The 25,718-nt window shown below is 36.6% G+C and overlaps 1 protein-coding gene across 1 annotated transcript in view; it reads left to right on the top strand.

Annotated features, from left to right (window-relative positions):
- Positions 1-10,419: 10,419 nt before the first annotated feature.
- LOC145981739 (androgen-induced gene 1 protein-like) overlaps positions 10,420-25,718 on the top strand; it is a 36,478-nt gene continuing 21,179 nt past the window's right edge. Inside the window, exon 1 of the mRNA XM_083115146.1 lies at positions 10,420-10,665. Coding sequence (XP_082971272.1) covers positions 10,537-10,665 — 129 coding nt within the window. The 5' untranslated portion in view covers positions 10,420-10,536. The remainder of the gene's footprint in view (positions 10,666-25,718) is intronic.

The following is a 25,718-nucleotide window of genomic DNA, read 5'->3' as shown; positions in this document are numbered from 1 at the left end:
CCTTATCAAGGTTTATTTGTATACTGACTTTAATATGTTCTTCTTATCTACAACCTTGAATGAAGTATAATTGATAACCGAGTAGTTGATCCAAATTTTAGCAATTGACATTGTTCAAGAAGATTAGGCTTGTCACCAATCAGATATTTGTAGTTCTTTTTTTCGTTCTTCTGAAATCTATGCAGCAGAAGGAAAGTATATTTCTGGAACATCAACCACCGTCGGTGAATTTTCCAAATATTCATAACCGTATGAATAAAGTCCACTATGAAACTGTCAACTAAAATGCAAATCCCGGTCAGGATTCGAAAATGACTATTATCCTTGGTGTCTAGCTGTTATAAGAGTTTCAGCTCGGCATCTTGTATGAATATGGAGATTATTTATTTATTGGATTTAGCTGTTATGTCAGCTCTACACCAAGTATCCTGCATAATTGAATCAAATTAAAATTTCCTCAATGCATGCAATTTTTCAAATGTCTACCCCAATTTCATGGAAAAATCTAAAAAATATAAATACACTGCTCCACAAAAACCAAGGGTTTATGAGAGCAGTATAGTATTAGAGAATATGGTAACATTACAATAAAATATCTATTTTGCACATCACCGTCCCAAGTTTATTTAAGCTTTGTCACGCTACACTGGCGTAAGCAGAGAGGGGTTAATGAGGCTTCATCCCTATCCGAAATTGAGAACAACATTTTGCGTTCATATGTTCGCAATTTCCGTGGAACATTTGGTCCGGAGTTCCTGTTTATGGATGACAATGCTCTTCCGCACCGTACACGTATTGTGTCGGAATTCCTGGAAACAGAAGACATCAGCCTTATTGAGTGGCCTGAATGCTCGCCGGACCTCAATCATATCGAGCATGTTTGGGACGCTCTTGTTCAGGCCTTATGAACACCAATGGTACAGATGCAACATGCAACGAAAATGACCAGCAACATTGCAAAATGGTATACTACAGGGTTAATCCTGTTTTTGTGTTTGTTTCCTTCTGTTCTCTTGGTGTTCCTAAAGTTTTGTGGAGCAGTGTACAATTGTCATATCTGTTGCTGATATTAAAGAGGATAAGGAAGTTGGTAGATGTGTTCCTCTTTAAATTATATTTTTATAAAAGATCTACCATTGTTTGGTACAAAGAGGACATTGAAATAACACGATGAGCATCCTCCTGGTCTAGTTTGCATTTGTACATTGTTAACCACGTTTTAAATTTAATTTACATTATATAAAAGGTTTATGAAACACATTTTCATTGTAGATTTAAACGAGAAACTCTTCACATCTGTGAAAATAACGTTTGAATAGCCCACTGCGTCGCGATCCAATGCAAAGCTTCGGGCCAAAAGACAAACGAAATTCCCTAAGGACACATGCTGGCGCCGCCATCGGAAAGGTTTAGCAACACAGTGGAAGAGAAAAATCCTTTTAAACAAGTACTCAAAATCCATTAACGAAACGCGTTAATGAGATTGCGTAAGTGACCTTGTAAAATAACAAGTGTCATTTTTTAATAAGAAAAACCTGCATGTGATAACCGATTACATAACTGAAGGAATAACATTTCATATATCATCACATTCCCAGGAGAATCTAACGTGGGTAAAACGAATTTCTTGAAGAAATAATGGTGCTGTCGCACAGTGGTGGAAATTTATGCCTTTCTTAAAGCAAAAATGAAAGAGGAAGGATTTTACACATGCTAGTTAATTTGCTTTATTTATTTTACTTCGCTTTTCTGCCACTTTTGGCTAATTGCGAAGATGATGATGATTAGAGCCCGGATTTATAAGCACAATCAAACAGTAAAATAAGCAAGTTAATAATCACAAAAAATGAAAAAAAATAAGCACCAAGATAAGCATAAATAAATACAGGAAAATTTGAAAAAAACATTTGTTTATTAGATCTCTCACCTTATTCAAAGCTGTTACAGTATGTAAGGAAAGTCATCCTGAGATTTTCTTGTGTGAAGCTCCTGTGTCTGTCAGTGAAGAATGATTTGTACAGTGAAAATGTTATTTCCACGTAGCATGACATCACAGGCGCATGTGAAAAACAGCACAGTTCTTCTTCGGTGAATTCTGTTTCTTCACCAGAAATATTTTTATAAATTTGACACAGTGTTTTATAACCGGGATTTTTCAGTAATACCTGACTGAGCTTGTCGGACACAATTTTAGCAACACCGTGAGTTTCTGAAGACAACGTTACTGAAATTTCATCAATGAGAGAAAGCGAATGTTGCAATGGATTATTTCGAGCTTTCAACTGTGTTATAATACGAGGCAATTTGGAAAAATGATTTTGGATGTACTGTATCTTTTCTTGGATGCTGTTTCTCCTATGCGGCTATTTAGAAACATTGATCATGTCATCCCGATGCCGTCGTGTGATTGAAATAGGATTGAAATATGACAGATTTGGGTAAAATATGCTATTTTAAACCAAAGTCATAAAATAAGCAAGCATAACCGTTTCCTGCAGAAATAAGCATTTATAAGCACTTTCAACCTTAGTTAAATAGTTCATCAAGGTATGTAATACGAAGTATAACCTTTCTTATTACCATTAGAAGTCTTGAAAAGAATATGCATTTCGCTTACAAATCCGGGCTCTAATGATGAGTGATGATGTAATGAAACTGATGTAAAGACACTCACAAATAACACCCATGCCAAGGCCGGAATTCGAACCCGGGACCTCTGGCGTAACATGCTAGTTGAGATTCTCGTGTTAATTATATACAATCTTGAATCCAGTGGCATGGCGTGACGTTCTCGAAATTGTTAGGGTTTAGCAACACCAGGCACGTAGTCAGAGTAAGGGCTTGGGAATCTGAAGCTCCTCCAGAATGTCTACTAATATCTAATTTAAATAGTGCATAGTGGTAATTTCTTTTTTATTAGCAGGATTAAACATCTTGCATAATAAGTTATAATTAGGGCTCGAAAGTTGAAAACCTATAAATTGCCAAAAAAGACCTATAAAAAGACCTAAAAATATAAAAAAAGAACCTAAAAACGAAAAAAGGACGTATAAATGTGATCCAAATTAATTAATAACTTCAGTTTCAATTACATACTTAATGATTACAAGAAATACAAAATTCTGGTGGTATGAAACACACAGTGCGAAAAAACTAAATGAATGAAATGCATCTTATTTCAGTCCAAAAATGTCTCTCGTTTCAGGGATGGTTCAAATGTACTTCTTTCTTTCTTCTTTTTATTTCTTTACTACAGAAAGGATGTTTAAGAAGTGATGAACTGATAATTATTCGAATTGAGAATGGGTAGTAAAAACGTAGTCGAAAGATGGCCAAGTTGCAAAAAAAAGCCGTTAAGTTATAAAAAAGCTAAAAAAAGACCACTAAGCCAAAAAACGCCGAAAAAGGCAAAAAAGGACAAATAAAACCCACCTTTTTCTGGCCTACAATGATCCAAAATGAACATATATTATGTTGGACCTCGTCTTCGGACACTAGGAAAAAAAAAAGATTTTTCCTCAACTTCCGATAATATATTGAGAAATCCATATTGAGGGTTTCTATTCCGCCACACTTTTCGCCTGTACATGGCGGCTACTGATAAGGGATGTGCTGCCCGAAGTCAAATTCTGGCTATAGGCCAATACCCTCTCAAAATTTTAGAACACTTCCTTAAAATTTTTCACATAAGTCCAATTATGGCCATTTTATCGCGAAATTTACCTTTACGTAGTCTAAAATCGAACGTAAATCAAGTAACAGACTGCAAGGCTGTAGCATGTATACTCGTTTCACAATTAACTGACTTTCAGCCACATAAGGAGAATGACAAGTGTTAAATTATATGCACAATTTCTCAAGTTTGGTGTCACCAGGTCCCTCAATATTGTAAAGTTTCATAAATAACTTTACATTCTTACCAGGAAATTAAAACCCGTAGATAACAGTGAAGATACTCTTCGCAACACCTTATTTATCCGCCCTGAAAAAATTCCAAGTCCCGAATTTGTAAATTTTGTCAGCATAGCACTTCAGCCAACAAAAAGTAGCCAACTTTGCCACAGTTCTTCTTTCTAAATGAAAACGCTCTTGTGATTTCTTTTTTCATTCTTTCACATTCCATGAAATTAGAAACACTAAATCAGTAATGCCATACACAATTAAACAAAACAAAATAAATCGTAAGTAGCAACACTAATCTTGAAAAATTTTCAAGATTCTTCGTTCTGAATTTGTAAATAGGAAAATTTATATGCATTTTGAAACACTGAACAGGTTTTCCTCCACCTGGAGAGAATTCCCAGTAGAGGTCCATAGGGGTTCGGATCCCACTTTAAACTGTAGGTCCAGTCCCGATTAGCCTTACTGTGCATAAAGTGGACTTAAAATATCAACTCAATCAGTCGATCAAAACCTGGAGAGAATTGCCGTCATATTTGAATACAAAGAGGCAAATTTCTCACTATTTTAGGCGAAATTTCAGTAAAAATACCTTGCACAATACCGGACAATTCTGCAAAGTGTATCCGTGGCCAAAAAAAAAAAAAAAAAAAAGGCTCGGAACTCCGGCACGAGTTTGCTTCAACTGAGATCATTTTGCCATCAACAAGTTTCAGTCGCACATTTACAATCATTTTACAATTGATAATCACGTTCCTAAGGACGAAGACATCGTCGTCATATTGAACAAAGCGTTAAAAGCTCAGAGTACAGTACGTTCGAAAAGTTCCCGTACTCATACATTAAAAAAACTGCTACTAAGGCATTCATCTGGATGAGTTGGCAGGCGTGCCAGTAGGGATTGGTATGACCTTGAAGAACATTGATGTTATAGAGCAGTGCCCTCGGTGTGAGACGTACAATCACAGTTTGTCAACAATGCCTTTTAAGCACATCGTCCACTTAGACGCGGAGAAAGACGGCAACGAAAAGGAACAGAACTTCTTGTGTGTGCTTCTATTGAAATCAAATGGTGTAACGCCCACTACAGGGAAACGGGAATTTCCGTGCCAGAAGTCTGCAGGTTATCTTAGAGGGTAGTATGTCTCCACATTTAATCACGGCAGTATGTCTCCACATTTTTTCTCGATACGTCATTGTGAACCACGGTAGGTTAGGTTAGGTAAATAAAACATACACATCTTGTTTTTTGTATGTTTCCTTTACCTAACCTTACCTAACCTAACCTAACCTAACCTAACCTAACGTGGTTAACAAGAAATTAAAGTGGGGAAAACATACACAAATAAAGAACTTGAAACATACATACATATCACACCTACATTCTTCCAATGTGGAGACATACTACACCAATGTGGAGACATTCTTCCAATGTGGAGACATACTACAGCAATGTGGAGACATTCTTCCAATGTGGAGACATACTACACCAATGTGGAGACATTCTTCCACTGTGGAGACATACTACACCAATGTGGAGACATTCTTCCAATGTGGAGACATACTACACCAATGTGCATACATTCTTCCAATGTGGAGACATACTGCACTAATGTGGAGACATTCTTCCAATGTGGAGACATACTACACCAATGTGAAGACATTCTTCCAATGTGGAGACATACTACACCAATGTGGAGACATACTACACCAATGTGGAGACATTCTTCCAATGTGGAGACATACTACACCAATGTGGAGACATTCTTCCAATGTGGAGACATACTACACCAATGTGGAGACATTCTTCCAATGTGGAGACATACTACACCAATGTGGAGACATTCTTCCAATGTGGAGACATACTACACTAATGTGGAGACATTCTTCCAATGTGGAGACATACTACACCAATGTGAAGACATACTACACTAATGTGGAGACATACTACACCAATGTGGAGACATTCTTCCAATGTGGAGACATACTACACCAATGTGGAGACATTCTTCCAATGTGGAGACATACTACACCAATGTGGAGACATTCTTCCAATGTGGAGACATACTACACCTATACCTCTTAGAGGTTATCGTCCACTGAAACGCCGGAACGCTGTTGCCGCGTTCTCGGCGTCTCAGTGGACGTTAATCCTTACGCGCGCACACAGTGAATCGCTATGTTGGAAGCATATTTTGAGTATGTCATATGAAAGATGTGTGGAGAAATGGAGAAGTCTATTTCCCTGATAATCCGGCACCAGCTACAACCGCTATGGATGATTGTTTCAAGTTTAGTTTCAATTTTCTTCTTCTTCAACGCGCGGAAAGTGGTTTGGCGTCTTGTCAGTGTGTTACCGACCTCAGAGATTGCAGTATTACTCACATTTAGTTTACAAATTATTTTTTGTGTATTTCAAGATATAGTTAACAAATGTATGTATTCATTACGTTGACAAGTTCAATAAATTATAAGCAAAAAATTCTCAAACTTTGAGTGCGGGGACTTTTCCAATCCTCGAATATTCTGGAAACCAAATTTTGTAACTCAAGAAGCAACTTTCCTGCACATTTTATTTAATCTGAAGTGCAGTTGAAGCTTTCCTATGAAATGTACTTGTTAAAGGTATGTATAGTCGACACGCTAGCTTCGTTAACGACCGGCTGGCTTTGAAGTCAACGCAGCGTGCTCACCAGCTGCAACAATCACGTTCAACCCACAGTGTTGCCACACATCCACTCTGCGCCACCTTGTCCCTCCGCGCACAACATCTTCCCACGCTCTTCACATTGAAGTTGCAAAGTACGGCAACAGTGTATCCGCAGTCATGTGACTGAGACTCCACGTGGAGTAGACGAGCAGAATGACAGCTGCGCCCATTGGCTGAAGGTTGAGTGTGTGTGGACGAAAACAACTCGCCCGCTGTTTATCCCCACCCACGTTCGCGGCGGCAGCTCTCTTCAGATCTTGGACGTTAACCAAGTAAACGCGTCATCTATAATCCCAACATTTAAAATGTAAAACAACAAACCGTCAAATCAATCAACACGAGTGTTACCATTCCAAAGAAAACACATTGTTTTTTTCCGTCGATGTTTTGTTGGCGACGTATTGTCGTCGATGATTTGACGCTACATCCATTTTGAGAGAGAAACGACAACAATGCAATAGATAGTCTACAGATGATCTTTAAATTGGAATGTTAGATTGCTCAGATATTGTTGCTTTAACTCTAGCATACCCGAGGGGGGGGCTGTCAGGTCCACCACTTCTGTTATTTCAATTTTTCTACCGAAATTTTTTATAAAAAATTTAAAATAAATTTTATTGTTCCCTAGGGCGTTTTGAATTTTCTGTATTAGTTTTGTTCATAAAAAGCCTAAATGCAATATAAATAGGAAGCAATATGCACTTGGAGGGCGCATCAGGCGCCATCTTTAAAAGCGTGTTATTCGAGACACTCATGCTAGTGAAAGTGTACAGTTGGTTGATAATGATGGTATTTCTTGAAGATTATTATAATTAATAAACAAATGCCTCTCTGTAAACAAAGAAACATTTATAAAAAAATATTATGGTTATTGTGACTTTTAGCGAATGGTAAAACATGCGTTGGTGTGACACTCTCGCAATAATTGGTTATTATTTTGTATTAATGATGGTAATTCTTGTAATCATTATAATTAATAACTAACGAAACTTCTATGGACAAGAAAGCAAGAAGCAATTCAATAACAGAATGGTTTCTTGAAATTTAGTGATTAAAAAAATTACCCTCTCAGGTAATTAAGTTTCTGGTACCGCACGGGTAAGGTAGGGTTAAAATATTGTCCAATTGTATGTTTATGAAGTAGAGTAAGTTTTTTTCTGTGTCTAAAAGTATTCTTGCCGAAAACAGAAGGAGTTTCAAGGTTGAAAATGGGATAACATGATGTAATCAAGTGCAATCATGATCTGTAATCTTTTCGTACCTTTGACGTTGTTGTTTTAGGAATATTGAGCCAATGGGGGGTATGGCCCCCACCAACCCCTCTTGGGCACGCCACTGTCTGTGAGCCATGTAATTCTTCTTTTATTAGTAAAACAGCAGTGTAAATAAACAAGAGTGTGTGTATGGAAGAATTCAGAACTGCAATTTTTAAATTTTGCGACCTGAAAGATAAAAGGTTCTATCTGCACTTACCTTAAGCAGACCATTGGTTTACATTCTTTGTACTCTGTAAAGATCATGCTTCGAAGTATATTAGTTTCGAAGAAATCAACGGGGTAAAAAAAGTACTATCTGCAAATGAGGTTTTAAGTTGGGGTAGAAAAGTTCTATCTGCTTTGTTTCCTGTCTTTGTGACTACCAGACAAATGGCACAACGTTCATCTCCTATGTATCAATCTATTGGAACCTCCAACGTAGAGAGGAAGCAATTAAGTAACGCAAAAGTGTCAGAGCTCACATGATGAAGTGGATGCCGGCTGTGGACCTACGTTACTTTCCTACGGTGCTGAAGAGAAACATACCCGAAGAATACTTTTTCTTCCCATTTGTTTACAGTCTTATTGTCAATACGCGATATCTACTCTCAATGAGTACAAATACTTTTCATTTTCTTATCAGAAGGATATGCAGTAGCATGTTATGTTAAAATGAACGTTTTGTGTTTCCACTGGGATTATACTGCAACACTATTTACAACATGGTTACTTTTTTCAACTGACTCACATGTCAATACTTTCTATTAAACATTATTTCAAAATCCAATATTCACACTCTTACGTAATTGGTTTATAGTATTGGATGAACCAATTTGTATTATTTTGTACTCTGGAGCGCCTTTTGCATCTAATTTACTTTAACATACAGGGTGTACCAAAAGTCCCATTACCACCCTCTGAATTGTAGACAAACTTGCAAAATGTTTTTTAACAGCATGCGTATGATGAGAGGATGGTATACCATTAAATCAGACCAATGACCACCTTTACTCCAGAGGATCTGTGTGCACACCGCCATTTTCATGGCACAGTATTATTCGCCTCCAGGTGCGATGTGAAATCCTCCGTAACATGGCTGGCGTGAGGGAAGCAAACTTACTGCGAACAGCTTCTAAATTCTCCAGTTGTCTGATAACGATTATGGGCGACTTTCTGTTTGATGTGTCCCCATAGCGCATTATCACAAGATCAGATTTGGACTTTGGGGTGGCCATTTTAGAGGTGCTGGTAAATTTGGCGATCCTCGTCCAATCCATTTGTCTCTGAACACATCATTGAGGTATTCTCTTAAAATGGCCACCTGAAATCCAGATCTGACATCTTATGTTACGGAGGATTTCACATCGCACCTGGAGGCGAATAATACTGTGCCATGAAAATGGCGGTGTGCACACAGATCCTCTGGAGTAAATGGTGGACATTGGTCTGATTTAATGGTATACCATCCTCTCTTGCAGGTTTGTCTACAATTCAAATGAGGGGGGGGGTAATGGGACTTTTGGTACACCCTGTATACATAGTTCATGCAGAATATAGAATAACTAGAATACGAATATAACTAATTTCTCACCTTTCTTTTTTTGCAAAAAGTTAAGGGATAACCTTTTTACTCTCATCTGAAACGTTACTTTTGAAGTAAAAAGGTTCTGACTGCAAATTCGTCGTTGAAATACCTGTATATATTAGAGAGGGAGGGATCACTATACAAATGCCAGAGGCACAACTTGTTGGAATAATTAGTTTTCCCTGTGCACATAGTCAAATCTTTAACTAGTTCTCCTGAGAATATTACGACTTGGCAGATAGAACCTTTTTACTTTAAGGTCGCGATTTATTACATGCTAAATCGTATGAGCCTGTAAGATAAAACAAATATCTGTTTACGCGTAGGTTTTTGCGGTAACTGAAAGAAAACATTTGAAAAATGTTAGGTGTTTATATAAAGTGCATATTTATTTGCATATTTTGCACCTTGTAGTGCATATTTGCATGCATATTTTAGGTATTTGAAGTGCATAACTATCCGGCACATAATGGTACATAATGGTTCGGATCCCACTTTAATCTGTAGGTCCAACCCCAATTAGCCTATCTGTACAAAAAGTGGTCTAAAAGCAAAAACTCAACCAAGCATCAATTATGTCTACGTTTGCATACAAGTATTTGTTTTCCTATGTAACCGGACTTTTGCCTCACCCTGTAGTATCCTGAAGCACTGAGGGTTTACGAATATGTTCGCAGCAACAAAATAGGCATTTATGGCGACATTCTGACTCTGGAATTATGTACTATAAAACAATTCCTCAATCAGAATCATATTTGCTTATTGCAATTATCATCAGTTCATAAAGTGGACTATAAATAAACCAAAGGAAGACCCCTTGGCTGAACAACCATACACTCCCGACTCGCAGTCTATTCTCAATGCAAATGCTAACAAGCGGGTAATTGGCGTAGATTTCGTGACGTAACGTCCGGGAACGGTGCCGCTATATAATAGTGGACGGCTGGAGTTGTATGCCTTCACATTGTGTCTGTTCAAGCAATAAAGTTACGAAGCTAACCCACGGCTGTTACCAGTCAAGGACGAGGTTGTTTGTTTCGGAGTTCCAAAGCAGAACACTGCCGGCAGCGCCACAGAACTCAAAGATGTTTCGCTTGGTGACTTTTTTGTACTACTCCTTCGTTTTGTATTACGGACTGTCACTGGATGTTCCGGAAGAAGTGCATCTAGCATCGAAAGGCTATGGAATGCTATTCTTCACAATATGGAACCTGGTATGGTATATTTCCATAAGTTTTTGTGTGATTAATTCGGAATATTGGCAGGCGCGCGTCAAGTCGTAACATGTTCACTAATGTGCATGCTAGGAGCCTTCCCTCTGGCGTAGCGGTAGCGTCTTCGCCTTTTAATCAAGGGGTCCAGGGTTCGATACCTGGTGGAGGCACGTCACATACTGGTTAGGGTCCCACTCTAAACTGTAGGTCCAGTCCCGCCATACTGTGCATGAAGTGGACCAACTACATCATTTATAATGTGTATGCTGCTGCAGGAAGTCATATAAAAAGAGCAGAAGATTGTGGGGAAATGTTGAGATATGGCCCAATTGCGTCATTTTTAATTGATTGGAATAGATTATTTACGTCGCTTTTCTGCCACTTTTGGTTAATCATGACGAGTGATGATTTTCCTTATATTTGTTTTAAGTTCACTTTAAGCACATATAGAGTAATCGGGACTGGACCTACAGTTTAAAGTGAAATTCGAACCACAATGCGATGTGCCTCCACCGGGTATCGAACCCGTGACCCCACTACGACGTTACCACTACGTCATTGAGGATGCCGGGATGAGTGATGCTATGATGAAATTGATGAAATGATACTCACAAAAACACCCAAGCCGAGATTCGAACCCGGAATTCCTGGCGTCATAGCGCCCTGTGCTAATCACTACCGCACATTTGATAAGAATATTCTATTGCAATTCCACAGCATTATGATTTTTAATTTTAATTGTGGTTTACATAATTATGATATAGAGAAAACGGATGAACCACCAATGTTCTAAAATCTTAACAAGATAATGCAATTTTATAACATTTTACATTGTAGCTTAAAAAAAAAAATATTTAATCAATTTTGAATAAGTACTTCACCCCTAACCACTATGCACAAATTGCCAACAATGAAATATATTTCTGTTTTGACAGTTATTATGGTATATAATTGCCGCACTAAAGATTCCTTATTGTTATTGTCCCATTTTAAAAGTTTCCAACAGACTTTAAAATGCTGGAACATCGAGATTCCACCCCCCACAATTTGCCGACGCTTATAGGATTTTTTTTAAAACTCAAGGTACTTTCTTTAAAGATATGTGTATACTGTAGATTAAAATCGGTTTCATTTTTATAGTTATTATTTGCAGGGATATTGATTAACTTGAACATTAAATGTAATATATATATATATATATATATATATATATATATATATATATATATATATATATGTATGTATGTATGTATGTATTAAAATACTACTAGTATACATTATTTAAAACTCAGTATGGTACAGAAATTGTATGTGTGGAAATGAACATTTCCACATACGAAACGCAGGATGTAAAAAAAAACTCCCTTTCATCTAAAGTTTTAACTGTCACTAGGGGCAAAGGCTCACTTTTACACCCCTTCTATAGGGGAGTAGAGTCCGCGTGCATTCGGAACATCTCCAGCTGACTGCGCGAGTCTAGCCAGCGAGCCTACGAGCAGTGTACAGCGTGAGCAATAGTTAGCTATAGGCGCAGAGTAGAGATGACGTCAGCGGTTCACTTCTTGATTGGAGGCGTCGGGAGTTATGACTCGCTCCCAAGGTGCAAGCGCAGAACGGCCAGAGCTGTTACGGAAATAATCTCACTTTTTCTACAAGTATCGTATGACATGCTATTTATCTATGTTGCTATCTGTATCCGGTTCATCAGAGATCAGAACGTGCAACAAATGGAACGACTGGCTCCATGCCATAGAAAGTGTGAGATAAATAGAAGTTTGTGGATGATTAATTGATTGATGGATTTGGTGCATTTTACTTCGCATTTCTACCACTTTTGGCTAATCGCGACGATATGATTAAATTGATGAAGGGACACTTCATTCGAACCCGTCGTATCCTGCTGTGATAACCACTCCGCCACGGAGTGTGTTTTGGCGAACCTTCAACATCCCGGCCAAAATAACCACCTGCTCCCTTCCTTGGTTTTACCTCTTTCTTTTCTGGACAATAAGAGGAAATTAGATTTAATAAAAGCATTTGACGATGTTTGATTTTCCAGATTTCAAAGTTTTCATTTCGTGGCTCTGTTGTGGCGTGAAAGTAAATGTGGAGGTAAGCAGCCCACACATTCTCGACCTCGGTCACACTTGAAATGATGTGGGCAATATCACCACGTTCCGACCACCTTTCATCCCCAAGAAGGGCAGGTGTCCAATGAATAGGGACATTGAATTTTCGCGATGCGCGAAATCGCGAAATGTGAAAAAAAGATGCAATTTTGAACATTCTGCACATAACTACACCCCCAATGATGAAATATGCATGAGTTTTATTCACGAAGTAATGCGAAATGTGTGCTTTTCCACGAAATGAACCCTTTTCCGCGAAATAACCGTGAAATATCATCAAATTAAGTAGAAAACACGCAAAAACCGGCAATCGAGGTTGTGCGCGCAAACTGTAGATTTGTAACGAAACGTTTGCCTAAAGTTTCCTACCACTTGCAGCTGAAGAACGTTTTATCTTCGATCACATCAGGAAGACGCTGCAAATTGGGATTTCCCATGCACATAATCTCAGTTCGAAAACTTCGCTCCCTGTCAAGCTGCATTCCTTGCTTCCCCAGAATGTCTACTCAACTTCCAGTTGCATTGAACTTGCTAGCTGTAGCAGCGATAAGATTAGTCTGTTCCCGCACATCAAGGGAAACAATGGTGTAATTTGTGTTCAGTCATGAATGAACTTTGTTTATCATCATGTGATTTTCAACATGTGTTTGTGAATGTGCAGTAGTGATTATTTTATTTGTTGGACAGCAAGGATATCCTTTAAATACATACAATGAATAAATCACTTGAGATATGCAATTTAGAAATGAAGTGATTTTGTCTTTGTTTTCTTTTTGGTTGGACAGCTAAGTACTTGTGTATGTGTACAGTATATAAAAATGAAGTAGTTTATCAGTTTATAGGTCTTTTGTATGTTGTTTCCTCTCATAATGAAAAAGTGTGTGCCAATTTTTTTCCCACCGCTGGTATATACCGCTGATCTAACATTTTATTTACCGCTCTCCTCAGTTTTTATTTACCATAAATTTGTCTCCCTACCAATGAACATTGAACCCAGTGTCGGATCTACGAATCTTGGGCCTCCCCGCAAAATATTACCAATGGCCCCCTCTACATACCTTTTACACCCCTATATATATATATATATATATATATATTTATCCGACAACCAATGTGACTACCGTCAATTTGAAAATTCCATTTAAAGTGACGACCGGGTGTTTAGGACGACCGTATACGGTTGCCATGAAGGCAACCCTGCTTATCGTTTTCCTGATACTCGAGAGAGTGTAATGAACTGTCGTTGGAAATACGTCATTGATGCCACAATGATAGTAGAATGTCAAAATTGTAAAATTTTGAAGTAATAGTACAATAAACTGTCATCGAAAATTCGACCATGTTGCCACATTGGTAGCAGAATGTCTGGATTGTATATTTTTTTAGTTCACGGTTCCTCCGCTTGGAGCGCGACAGTCGGTCGCTGTATATGTTGATTTTATACACTTTGTTCATAGTTTCATTAAAGTGGCAACCGAAAACGAAGTTGGTAGCATTGGATAAACCACGTGAGCGTTCGTATACATTTCTTTCAGACTACCGAGCACACGGTCCACCAACGCGAAGAAGCAGGAGTGATATTTAATGTGAATGCTTTGTCTTGCTTGCAGCGTTCCGACATGCGCTAGCTGCAAAAGGAAAACGAAGAAGTACAAACTCAAATAAAACTATGGTAAGTTGAAGTTTCAGTAACTTTATTTAAATAGCATACTATTGCACGTACGTAAGTAACTAGAATATTCTCAATTCAGACAAAATATGAGGTTATCAAGCTAAAATCGGTGTTACTTTGTGTGTATGTGTGTGGGGAGGAGGGGGAGGCCGAAATTATTAGCGTAAGATTGTGGAGATTTTAATTTAAATCTACTGCAGTGAGATCGGACTTTTGTATGTTCCACGTTTAAAATTAAATCAAGTCAATGATTTCATGCGCAGATTGCAAACATCGTTTTTTTTCGTTTTTTTTAAAAAAAAAAACGGAAACGAACAAATACATCAGAAAGCCAAGGTACATGTTCTGTTCCTACAAATCTGTCACTCATTGTTTGATAAGCCTTTGTTCTCATATTTTTAGGGCTGCTTTTTCTTGTCCTATTTTGTCAGCGGCTGGAAAGCTTTATTTCTGCATAAAAAATAAGAAATAGAAGAGCCGTCCATTAGTAGCCTGAATGCTCATGAAATTAATTTATTTCATGATCTGTGTACGAAGTAATCTCTAAGACCAGAGTTTGAGATACATAGTATTAGGATGGCGAAGCACTGTAAAAATAGAAGTGGCAATGATTTACATTAAATTTGTCATAAATGTTTTTAATTCAATTTTTTATTATCTTGTAACATGTTATATTTGCGATATGAATCTCTCCCATGCCGTTACAATATATTTCCAATCAATGTAAATGAGTTTTTGTACCATTTCAAAACTTTTGACTAATCGCGACGATGAGAATGAGCGACGGAGTGATGACATTTATGAAGGGACATTCACAGAGAACACTCATGCCCAGGCCAGAATTCGAACCAGGGATCCCTAATAAATTATTGAATAGCGTGTTACAGTAGAAGCATGCACACCTTTAACAACATACCATTAAAAACTTTATTATTATTTCCAGGCGTCGAGAGCGAAAAAGATCTTACAAATGGTTCGGAAGAGTAGAGGTGGTGGAAAAGACACCCTAACTGGATGGAAACCAAAATATGAAAGCACAAAAGGACTGTCAGAAGAGGAAAGAAGCTGCGTTTTGCAAAATTGTAAGTTTCTTTGTTTCTGTAGGCTTTGTTTATACGATTGTTTACATGGACGTAACTTGGGGCCTAATTTTAAAGGGGCAGAATCTTACTTTAAGCTTAACTTTGGGGGCCAGAATCGAAAAAAAATGCCATCCCATAAATATAGAGTTCACGATTATTTGCTAAATAACTGACATTTGTGAAATCACAATAAGGACTCTGTATTACTTTGCTATCCAGGTCCAAGAAGGCTAAAGAAATTAATTTTTACCAAGTCTGAAAATTTTGGATTTGCATAATATTTTGATTACATGCTACTATATGATATGCACTTTTGAGGATCACATTGCTATAATTGTTAGCACATTGCCTGTCAGGCTGAAACTTAAACTAAGCTGCTCCTATGTGTGAAATGGTCCTGAGATTTGGATTCTGTGTTAAACTGTAGGTTCAGTCCAAAATTACTTCTGTATGGCAGACTAAAATTTAAGTGATCAGACTAATTCATTTTCTTGTATATATGAAACCCAAACTACTCACGAAAATATGCTGTTGATGTTGAATTGCATTCTTGCCTAGTGAACAGGCGATGTGTGTACATACAAAAAACGTTATGATGTAGTTCAAAACATGAACATTTATTTATTTATTTTTTTTTAAAAAAAACAGCTCTCTTTCTGTATACTTGCATTTGGTATTTCATGAAGTAATCAATGCAGACAAATCAGATGGTTGTTCCTAGAAATTGTAATTCATTGTGAGTTCATGTGTACTTTGTGTGTTTTGAAAAAAAGAACACCAGTACAAATCTTCATGGCACTCTCAGAAGTTTCATTACTGCTGCCATTACTATTATTTTCAAATGAGAACCTTGAGGAAAGGAGAGTGAGGAGCCGAAAACAACATTTTGTGGATAATATTTGAATGTTGCTATGAAAAATATTATAATGTCCTCTTTAAAAACAATCCAGATAAGATGATATGTACTACCTCAAACAAATTGTTATGTATTATTCGATTGCTACTTTAACTACACTTGTACAAGCCAACTGGGAGGGAGGGAGGCATGGGATTGAGTCTTTAGGTCTTCATAATGGTACAATGTCTCAGTACGTAATATAATGCAAATTCAATAGTTATTGCCAACACTGTACTTACGTAGTAGTGTCAAAATATATTTATTAAGATACACATTTGAATAAAAAATAAAATGAATTATGTGGTTTCGAAATACTGTACGTCCACAGTTCTGGATATTGCAACAAAACTATTTCTGACTCCAAAACTTTATATTATAAATTGACACAATATCAGTTAAATTATTTGTACCATTTCATTAATTCTGAGGAATTTCTAATGTTCGACAATATTAATATTCTAAATTGTGAGAACCACTGAGCAATGTTTCTCTCTTGCATTAGCAATACTTTTTGTAATGCATTTTGCTTGGTTGTTAATGCTCCACCCGACCATCATCTTGCAAACATTGCGAGATGTAGGTTATATGCATTTGCTCTCATACATATAATAATGGCAATAGAAGTATTCAAGCATGTGTACAATTTCTCTGGAGTTAAAAAAAAATACAAGATTTTACCATCAGATATTTTAAGCACAGATGAACTCCCCCCAAATCAGCTATTATGTATGTCACACCAATTATTCATTTAAGGGAAGCTATTGTGCTTCAGCCCTGCCTGAAATGCACTGGACTTAAAATTATTATTATTTATGGCAATTTGTACATCACAAACTGAAATTTAGATTTCTTTCCTCAATGCATAGCAAAATGTGAATAGTTCATTCACATCGTTAATTAATGTATATGACAAAGTGATTGCAATCTGATTGCCTTTGAAAAACAAACAGTGAATATAAACATGTACAAAACATGAGATATGAATTATATGTTTTTATTCATAAACAAAATAACAAAGGGTCTGTTCCGAAAGTCACACGAGTTTAACACATTAAATGAGTTATGGTAACTGGCTGTCACATAAGTGTTTTCGTGAGTTTCATTATGCTGTTCCAAAAGTCTCATTCCGTGTGTTTCATGCAAGAATGAGATTCACCAAACGCATGGATCAGGAGGCTCGTTTGTTCGGTGAGAATAGTTGCTGCTTCCAGACAACGTAAGTGCTGTTGGATTCAAATTGCACTAGTTCGGAAAATGTATTATAATTTTAACAGATAGCGATATGAAGCAACATGCACAAAATGAGTATGACTATAACAGTTCTTAGAATGTGAGTAAAGTGAGTAACAGTGCCCACAGTAGAGTTTATTTTTGCAATAAGGATATTCCTTCCGCTAGACGCCATGTGGAAACTTTTTCTAAACAAAACCTGCGCTTTTGCCTAGAGTGTCCCATAAGTCTGTAAAATAACAGGTTTCAACAGATTCACAAGCCCAGTTATTTTCATTGGATGCGTTTGTTTCGTTAAGACTTTCGGAATGCACCCAAAATAGTGCCTATTAATAAATCTGCTTAAATTTCATGAATACAGTTTTATGATAACTGTAATGGTCATTCACTGTAGTTCACTTAAAGATATTTAAGATAGTATTTACTATTTTTTTCTCATGTATTTATTTTTAGTTTACCAAATGCTGGATGTGAGCAACAGTGAAACAAGGTCCTGTGAAAATAAACCTCATACGGTTTCCGAACCCATGTCATGGAGTGTAAATAGTAACGTAACATGTTCAGAGACAATATGCCAAGTTTTAGAAGATGCTGGAGGTTATGGACTATTATTACACAGTGATCCAAAAGTGAAAATTGAAGAAGTTGTTCCACCTTCACCTTCCTCGACAGTGTACAGTGGTGACGAATGCAAGCAATATTTGCTTCATGATCCATTCACAGATTCCCATTCCATGCAAAGCAATTTCCTCATGTGTGTGAAAGGACTTAATTTGAGTGATAACATGATGACAGTGCAGCAATATGATTTGGGCGATGTGTGTAACACAGCAGATTCATGCATAAATAATGTCGCAGGGGATCATTTCACAAATTTTCAACCACAGAGTTTAGGTTGTTTGAAAACTCAAACTAATGATAATTTTGAATCTTCATCTTGTTCAACTGTTCATGATAGTGTAAAAGATCCAGACTACGTGAAAGGACTTAATTTGAGTGATAACATGATGACAGTGCAGCAATATGATTTGGGTGATGTGTGTAACACAGCAGATTCATGCATAAATAATGTCGCAGGGGATCATTTCACAAATTTTCAACCACAGAGTTTAGGTTGTTTGAAAACTCAAACTGATGATGATTTTGAATCTTCATCTTGTTCAACTGTTCATGATAGTGTAAAAGATCCAGACTACGTGCCTCAGAGTAGCACAGACTCAGAGAACCCAACTTTGGACAAAAATCTTCATGGACTACAAGACGAAGTATCACCATGTTCACTTCCATCACCTCAGACAGGCAGTGAGGACAACAACATCCATGAAAATTCTATCACTCCAGTTCATGAAAATTCAGGTTCAATTGAAATGCATAATACCTTTGTAGAAAAGAAAACCCGAAAGAGAGAGAGAGATTTTTGCTTATTTTGCGAAAAATTAGTTACACAATTTGCCAGACACATTGCAAGAAATCACAAATGTGAAACTGAAGTTCAAAGAATTTTGTCAAAACCATTAAAAAGTAAAGAACGGAAACATCTAATCACAGTTTTAAGAAAAAAAAGGCAACTACCTTAACTGCAACCTAGGAAATATCAAACCAGTAAGGAAATCAGTACTGAATGATTCTCCAAGTAATGTATTACCATGTTCTTACTGTCTTGGGTTTTATTCTCGAAAACAGCTATGGAAACATCGAAAACACTGCCTACAGAAACCTGACAATGCAAAAAAGACATCTGCACAACTGGATGCACAAGATTACCTCATTAAGGGTACACATGTTGACCTACAGCTGAAAGAAAGTGTTTTCCCAAGAATGCGGGCAGACAGTGTTTCACTTGCTGCTAAAAAGGATGCATTAATATGCTCTTTTGGTGCACGTTTCCTCAAAATACACCGGCAAAGACATCAAATAAATGTAACGTCAAGGAAAATAAGAGAGCTGGGTAAACTTTTAATAGAAATCAAGAATAGAAATCCCACAATAGAAAGCTTATTGCAGGCTCTAAAACCAAAACATTTTGATCTAATAGTTGAAGCTGTGAAATCTGTAGCAGGATATGACAGAGATGAAGACAGATATAATGCCCCTACTTATGCTATGAATATAAGTACTTCCTTAAAAGAATGTTGTGAGATAGCGATTTCTCACATTTACAAACGACAAAACAAATTCGATCAACACACGCGAAGTGAAGTCGAGGCTGACCTTCGAACAATGATTTTGCTCATAAAATCAAACTGGAAATATGAAGTGTCGCACCAGGCTGCAAACAACCTGCGCACAAGAGAAATGAATACAATTACAACAATTCCTTTGGCGAGTGATCTGAAAAAATTTAGAGACTTTCTAATAGATCAAGGGAGAACTGCATTTTTCCACTTGGAAATGAACAACGATGATGAGACTGCTTACAAAGACTTGCTTGAAACTGTGTATTGCAGAGTCATGCTGCTATGTCGAAAAAGACCTGGGGAACTTGCTAGGCTTACAGTTGACCTTTATCAAAATACTGGAAACAGTCAGGGGTATGAAGAATTTTCAGATGCTGTGAAACAAACCGAAAAGATATTGATTAAGAAGTTTAAGCGAGTTGTGATAGAAGGTAAACGGAAAACGACGCCAGTCTTGTTCAGCTTGGACGTTCAGCAACATATTGACCTTCTGATCAAGTTAAGGAGCAAATTCGTTAGAGAAGATAATCCTTATCTCTTTTGCAATACCAAATCAACCAATCCGTTTGCTGGATACAAGGTATTAACCAATCATGCCAAACGAGCAGGACTCCAAAATCCTGATGCTATAACTACACGAAGATTAAGGAAACACCTTGCAACAATCAGCCAGTTGCTAGCGATGTCAGAACAGTTATCTACATTTATGGGACATACAGGTGGCATTCACCGGAGTGAATACAGACTACCTGATCATATCTTTCAAACAGCCAAAATTAGTAAGTTACTTCTGATGATGGAAAGTGGTGCAGCTTCTAAGTTTAGAGGTAAAAGTCTAGATGAAATAGATGTCAACATTGAAGCAAATTTGTTAGCATCGGAAGAAACCAACTTGAGTGAGAATGAGATTGCTAGTTCAGGAGATGAAAATGAAGACAATCATGAACAAGTAGCCACAGAAATGGATGAGAATGTTAGGACACTAAAAACTTATGAAAAATCTGAGGGAACTTTGATTTCAGTCAAACGGAAGGAAAGAGCTCCAGGATATGTAGAAGGCACAAAGCGAGAGGTTGTACCTTGGACCGATGAACAAAAGAAGGTGGTTTTGAAGTTTTTCAAAAACCATATTTGCAAAAAGAAGCCACCAAGGAGACTCGAATGTGAGATGTTGATTGAAGCAAATCCTGAAATACTGAACAATAAAAATTGGCTTAAAATAAGAGTGTTTGTACAGAACTGTTACACTAAAAAGTTATCCAAGAAACTTCAAACACTTATAAAGTAAACTACAATACCAGCAAAATAATCATGTACAGTGCACACAGCCTCTCTCACTTCGATTAACAAATTACTCAATTATCACTTATCTAAAGATGTAAGACTTCATTGATATTAGCCAAAGTTTAAAATATGGGAAGGCACGTTGGTTTAAAAGGTCAACATTGAAGTTATTAGATGGCAGATTGCCTTAGCAGAGTGCCCTGTCACTGCTGTTCTTCACCATCAACTTTAATCTTTTAAATGTACTTACGTTCCCAAGTTTTATTATTTGACCATTCTTGTCTTACCCCTGAAAAAGGCATGTGGTATGGTAAAAACTTGTGTAAAAAAAGTACATGGCAAAACTGGAATTCAGTTATGTGGTGTAAGTTATCCTTTATATAATTCTTTGTACGGAATGTTGTAAACATGATATCCTGGAATATCATTGAGATAAAAATTTTGTTGATCAGTTCTAATTAGAACTGTAGCAAGTAAGGGACAAATTATAGAAAATATCTGTGCAAATATGCATTATATCATTTTCATAGTACATATTGTATTGAAGAATGTGATTTTCTTGCAGAAACTATGATTAAAATTTCTACTGTGTAAGCCATTATGTATGTTGTCGACACTTGTAATGTCACCTGTTCCAATTTAAATATTTTCTGTTAATTTTGCATAATGATTGATGTTTTCCACTTGTAACAAAATTAAGAATGTTCTGAAACAAACACTGGATATGCATTCTCGCAACATTTCTCAAGTCAAGAATTGATAAATTATGTACACACAACAGTTCCTTATTTTCTCTGTAAGCAATGTTTCAACAACAATAATGTAACTGAAAATTATTACGGCCTATTGAAAATCGTTAATATATCTAAGAGAAAATATTATACTTACAAAAAAACGTTAAACATTGCAAATTTTATGCTTCGGATGCAGTGTTTGTTTAAGGATAAAATGCAATTTTATGTTACACTGAAATTGTGCTAGCTGTGCTAAAAAAGGGGGTTGCTTCTAATCCGACTTGTTTCTGGGAATAAAGGTTCTGGAACTTTTGAAGTTGTTTTCTTCTTGTGTTCATCATAAGAAATTCACAAAATATTGTGGTATCCCAACTAGCGAAAAGTAGTTGGCTCGACATTCGACCAACCATACTAAAAATGGTTTACCAAATATACGAACATAAAGCACTGGTAATTTTGGCTGTTTCCAAGGTTTGGCCAACATTTTTTTTGTTTTGTTTTTTTCACGTTGTGGTGTCGTAATGTAAACTTAAGTATAGATAGGTTTGTGTTGTGATACATAAACTTTATTGTGACTCAAAATATAAACTTCAATACAAATTATGTGTGTAAAATGAAAAAAGTTCACAACACTTTTTCACTCATATGGTATCGTTGTTTTCAAGGTAGCTCAAGGTGGTAGAACAACACACTTTGTAGAGTTTACTAAGTTTTACACATTGCAGGGAATTTAGTCTGTACATATAGTTGTTTATTATGTATATAGTTAATGAATCACTTTCACAAGAATACTTGCAAAAATGTTCTTGTTCTGATACAGGTTAACAGACAACCATAAGGAATCCCCAATGCTGAAATATCTCTCATCCATGGTGGCTGACAAAGAAGTGTTGAGTGACTGCAAGTTATGAATAGCTTCTACTTTCATTAACAAAATATTATGTTTTCAGCATGTGCTGTGGCTGAAATTTTCTGAAACAATGTACATTTATAATTTACATCATTCTTTTGAAATTTGTCTTAGCAGGAGAAAGTAGTTTTTAAATCAAGGCACAGCTGTTAAGATTTTTTCAAATATTAGCGATATAATCACTATTTGTGAAATACACAAGAAGTAACAAATGCCCATCAGCAATTTAATAATTACAGGTAGGACAGAGTGACATATTTTTATGTAACTCAATGTTTTCAATAAGTGCTAAAGTTGTTTGATACCTGGCGGAGGCACAAGTGGTTTGGATCCCACTTTGGACTGTAGGTCCAGTCCCAATTAGCTGTACTATACATAGACTAGACTTAAAAACTCCAAGTGGAAAAGTTAACAAAAATTGTCATTTTTAAGTCAAGAATACCAGATAATTGCAGCTATAAAAGCAGGGTTCGCATTTTTTAATGAAGAAACAACTTTCCTTGTTTTCTTAAATTATTTTAAACCACGAAGATTGGTTGGTTGGTTGATTTGGTGCTTTAAGTCCACTTTATGCACAGTAAGGCTAATCGGGACTGGACCTACAGTTTAAAGTGGGATCTGAACCACTATGTGCTTCCAATGGGTATCGAACCCGCTACCCCTTGATTACAAGGCAATGACTCTACCACTGCGCCATCGGGGAGGCCGTTTGACCATGAAGAAAATAATGTTTAAAACATAATGCCAAGAAAACATATTCAGATAATTATCTGTTAACCCAAAAAGATAAAGCTTTATCAAAATGAAGACTAGTAAATACAAAAAGGTATCCCCCCTTCCACCTTTTCTTACCACATGATATACTTGGCACCCTCGATACTTTCAACTGACCTTAAACTCTGAAAGAGGGAGTGATACTGTCTGGGTTCAATTTCTGTCTAGTTGACAAATTATTTGATATTATTTTATGTGGGTAGTCATTGTGACGAAGCATTGGCTTTAATGTAACCAAATTTGCCATATCTATTTTTTGTTTCAACAAGGTAAAAAAAATAATTTGTTTTTCAGAACAAAACTAAAAATATGTGTTTTGTTGCTTTAGACAACTCACACCACAGCATCAATGTATCAAACTTCCAAATAACCTGTGATAACCATCAAAGGAAAAGAGGGTACAACAAAAATGTATTGCAGTCTTTGTTCCAAAGCAATATGTGGAAAATACCAAACAAATTGCTGTTTTTAATGCAACTATGAACGTTAAATCATGTCAAAACTTTTTTGTTCGTTACTATCGAAAATAAATTATGTTGGTAGCCAATAAAGCCAAAGAATAAGGTCGTCAAGATGAGAATGCCTTAGCTTTAGCGTTACTGTTACTGATTTTCCACTTTAGCTGTTTAGGGTTAATCATCCAAGGAAAGACTGTGTTTCTAGTTATAATGTAAACACCCGAGTACCTTCTTAAAATACTTACGTTATACTTTTAAGTCTTCTATGTTGGCTGTTGAGAATGTTCAACTAATCCACAGTTACCAGGATCCACTCTATCCCTGTACTAGCCACTCTGTTGCCGGAAATACCACACATTTTATTGTGAATGCAAAAAAAAAAAAACATTAACAATAATGTACATTCCAGTTCAGATAAAGTGACACATTCATTAACTGTACAACCCTACAAAGTTTGTGTCATTTTACAGGAAGGGGAATGTACATTGAGTGCAGAACAAAACTGTTCATCCATGTATCAGTCCCACAAATGTGTTTTAAACTTTGGTAAAAGAAAAAAATAGCTATGTGTTTTAAACAGAGTGCCAAGAATACATTTCTGATAAGTAATATGTTTATCATGCAAGGAAGGACTGCATTTCTAGTTACACGGAAAACATTTGAAGAACTTCTTAAAATATCTATTTACATTACTTTTAAATCTTACATGTAGGCTCAAGGTTAAGTTACTCCACGGTTGTCAGTCCCCACTCTAACTCTAGTGGCCGACACGTGTGTTGAAGTGATTAGCACATCGTGCTACGACACCAGGGGTCCCGGGTTAGAATCCCAGCTTAGGCATGGATGTTTGTGAGTGTCCCTTCATCATATCGTCACTCACCCTCATCTTCTCAAATTAGCCAGAAGTGGCATGAAAGCAATTAAAATAAAGCAAATCAATCTCTGTAGTTGTTTTACTGTTTTCCCAAATATCACATTTTATTGTGGATGCAAACAAATCGCATTAACAACAATAAACAATGAGTGCGGAACAACACTATTCACGTGTTTTAAATGTAACCTACAGGTAGTCATAATAGCATGTTTCTTTGTGAAATGGATACATATTTGGCCAATGTCTGTGCACAGTAAACTAAATAACAGAGATTAACGATAAGTAAAACAACAAAATTTCAAATATCAAGTTTCAAAATATGTTTTAAACAAGACAAAGTTGAAAAAACATGCTTACAGCAGTGTGCTTGAAATGTTAAAAGTATTTTAAAAGAAAACAAAGTTTTGTGTTTTAAATGTTTAGAACAAGTAGTTTTAAACATGCCAACCTGTATGGAAATTGATGCATGTGTCACCAACAAGAATCTGCTTGGCAGGCATACTCTGACCCTTAAAGGTGTCGCAGCATGAAGTCAAATTTGCAACCATTGTTCTAATAACCCTGTATTGCTGACTAAATTAGTAATTGAAAGGTCACAGAGGGGGAAAAGTCAACACTCGTCAAACTATAGAAAATTATATTTTAAATGCAAAACAGTACTGGATGTACAAATGAAAAGGTTAGGTTAGGTTTATTTTGTTTCATTCACTGAACATTTTCATTGATCAAAGCATATGTAAGGGTTTCGTCAGTGGCATACTGGTAACACCGTCACTTTGTAATCAAGGGCTTGATATCCGTTTGAGTCTTAAATGGTTCAGATCCCACTCC

Source organism: Lepisma saccharinum, chromosome 30 (assembly GCF_977018435.1).
Source record: "Lepisma saccharinum chromosome 30, izLepSacc3.1, whole genome shotgun sequence".
NCBI classification, from domain to species: domain Eukaryota; kingdom Metazoa; phylum Arthropoda; class Insecta; order Zygentoma; family Lepismatidae; genus Lepisma; species Lepisma saccharinum.
The sequence above is the reverse complement of the archived record's forward strand: the minus strand, read 5'-3'. Positions and strand labels throughout refer to the sequence as shown.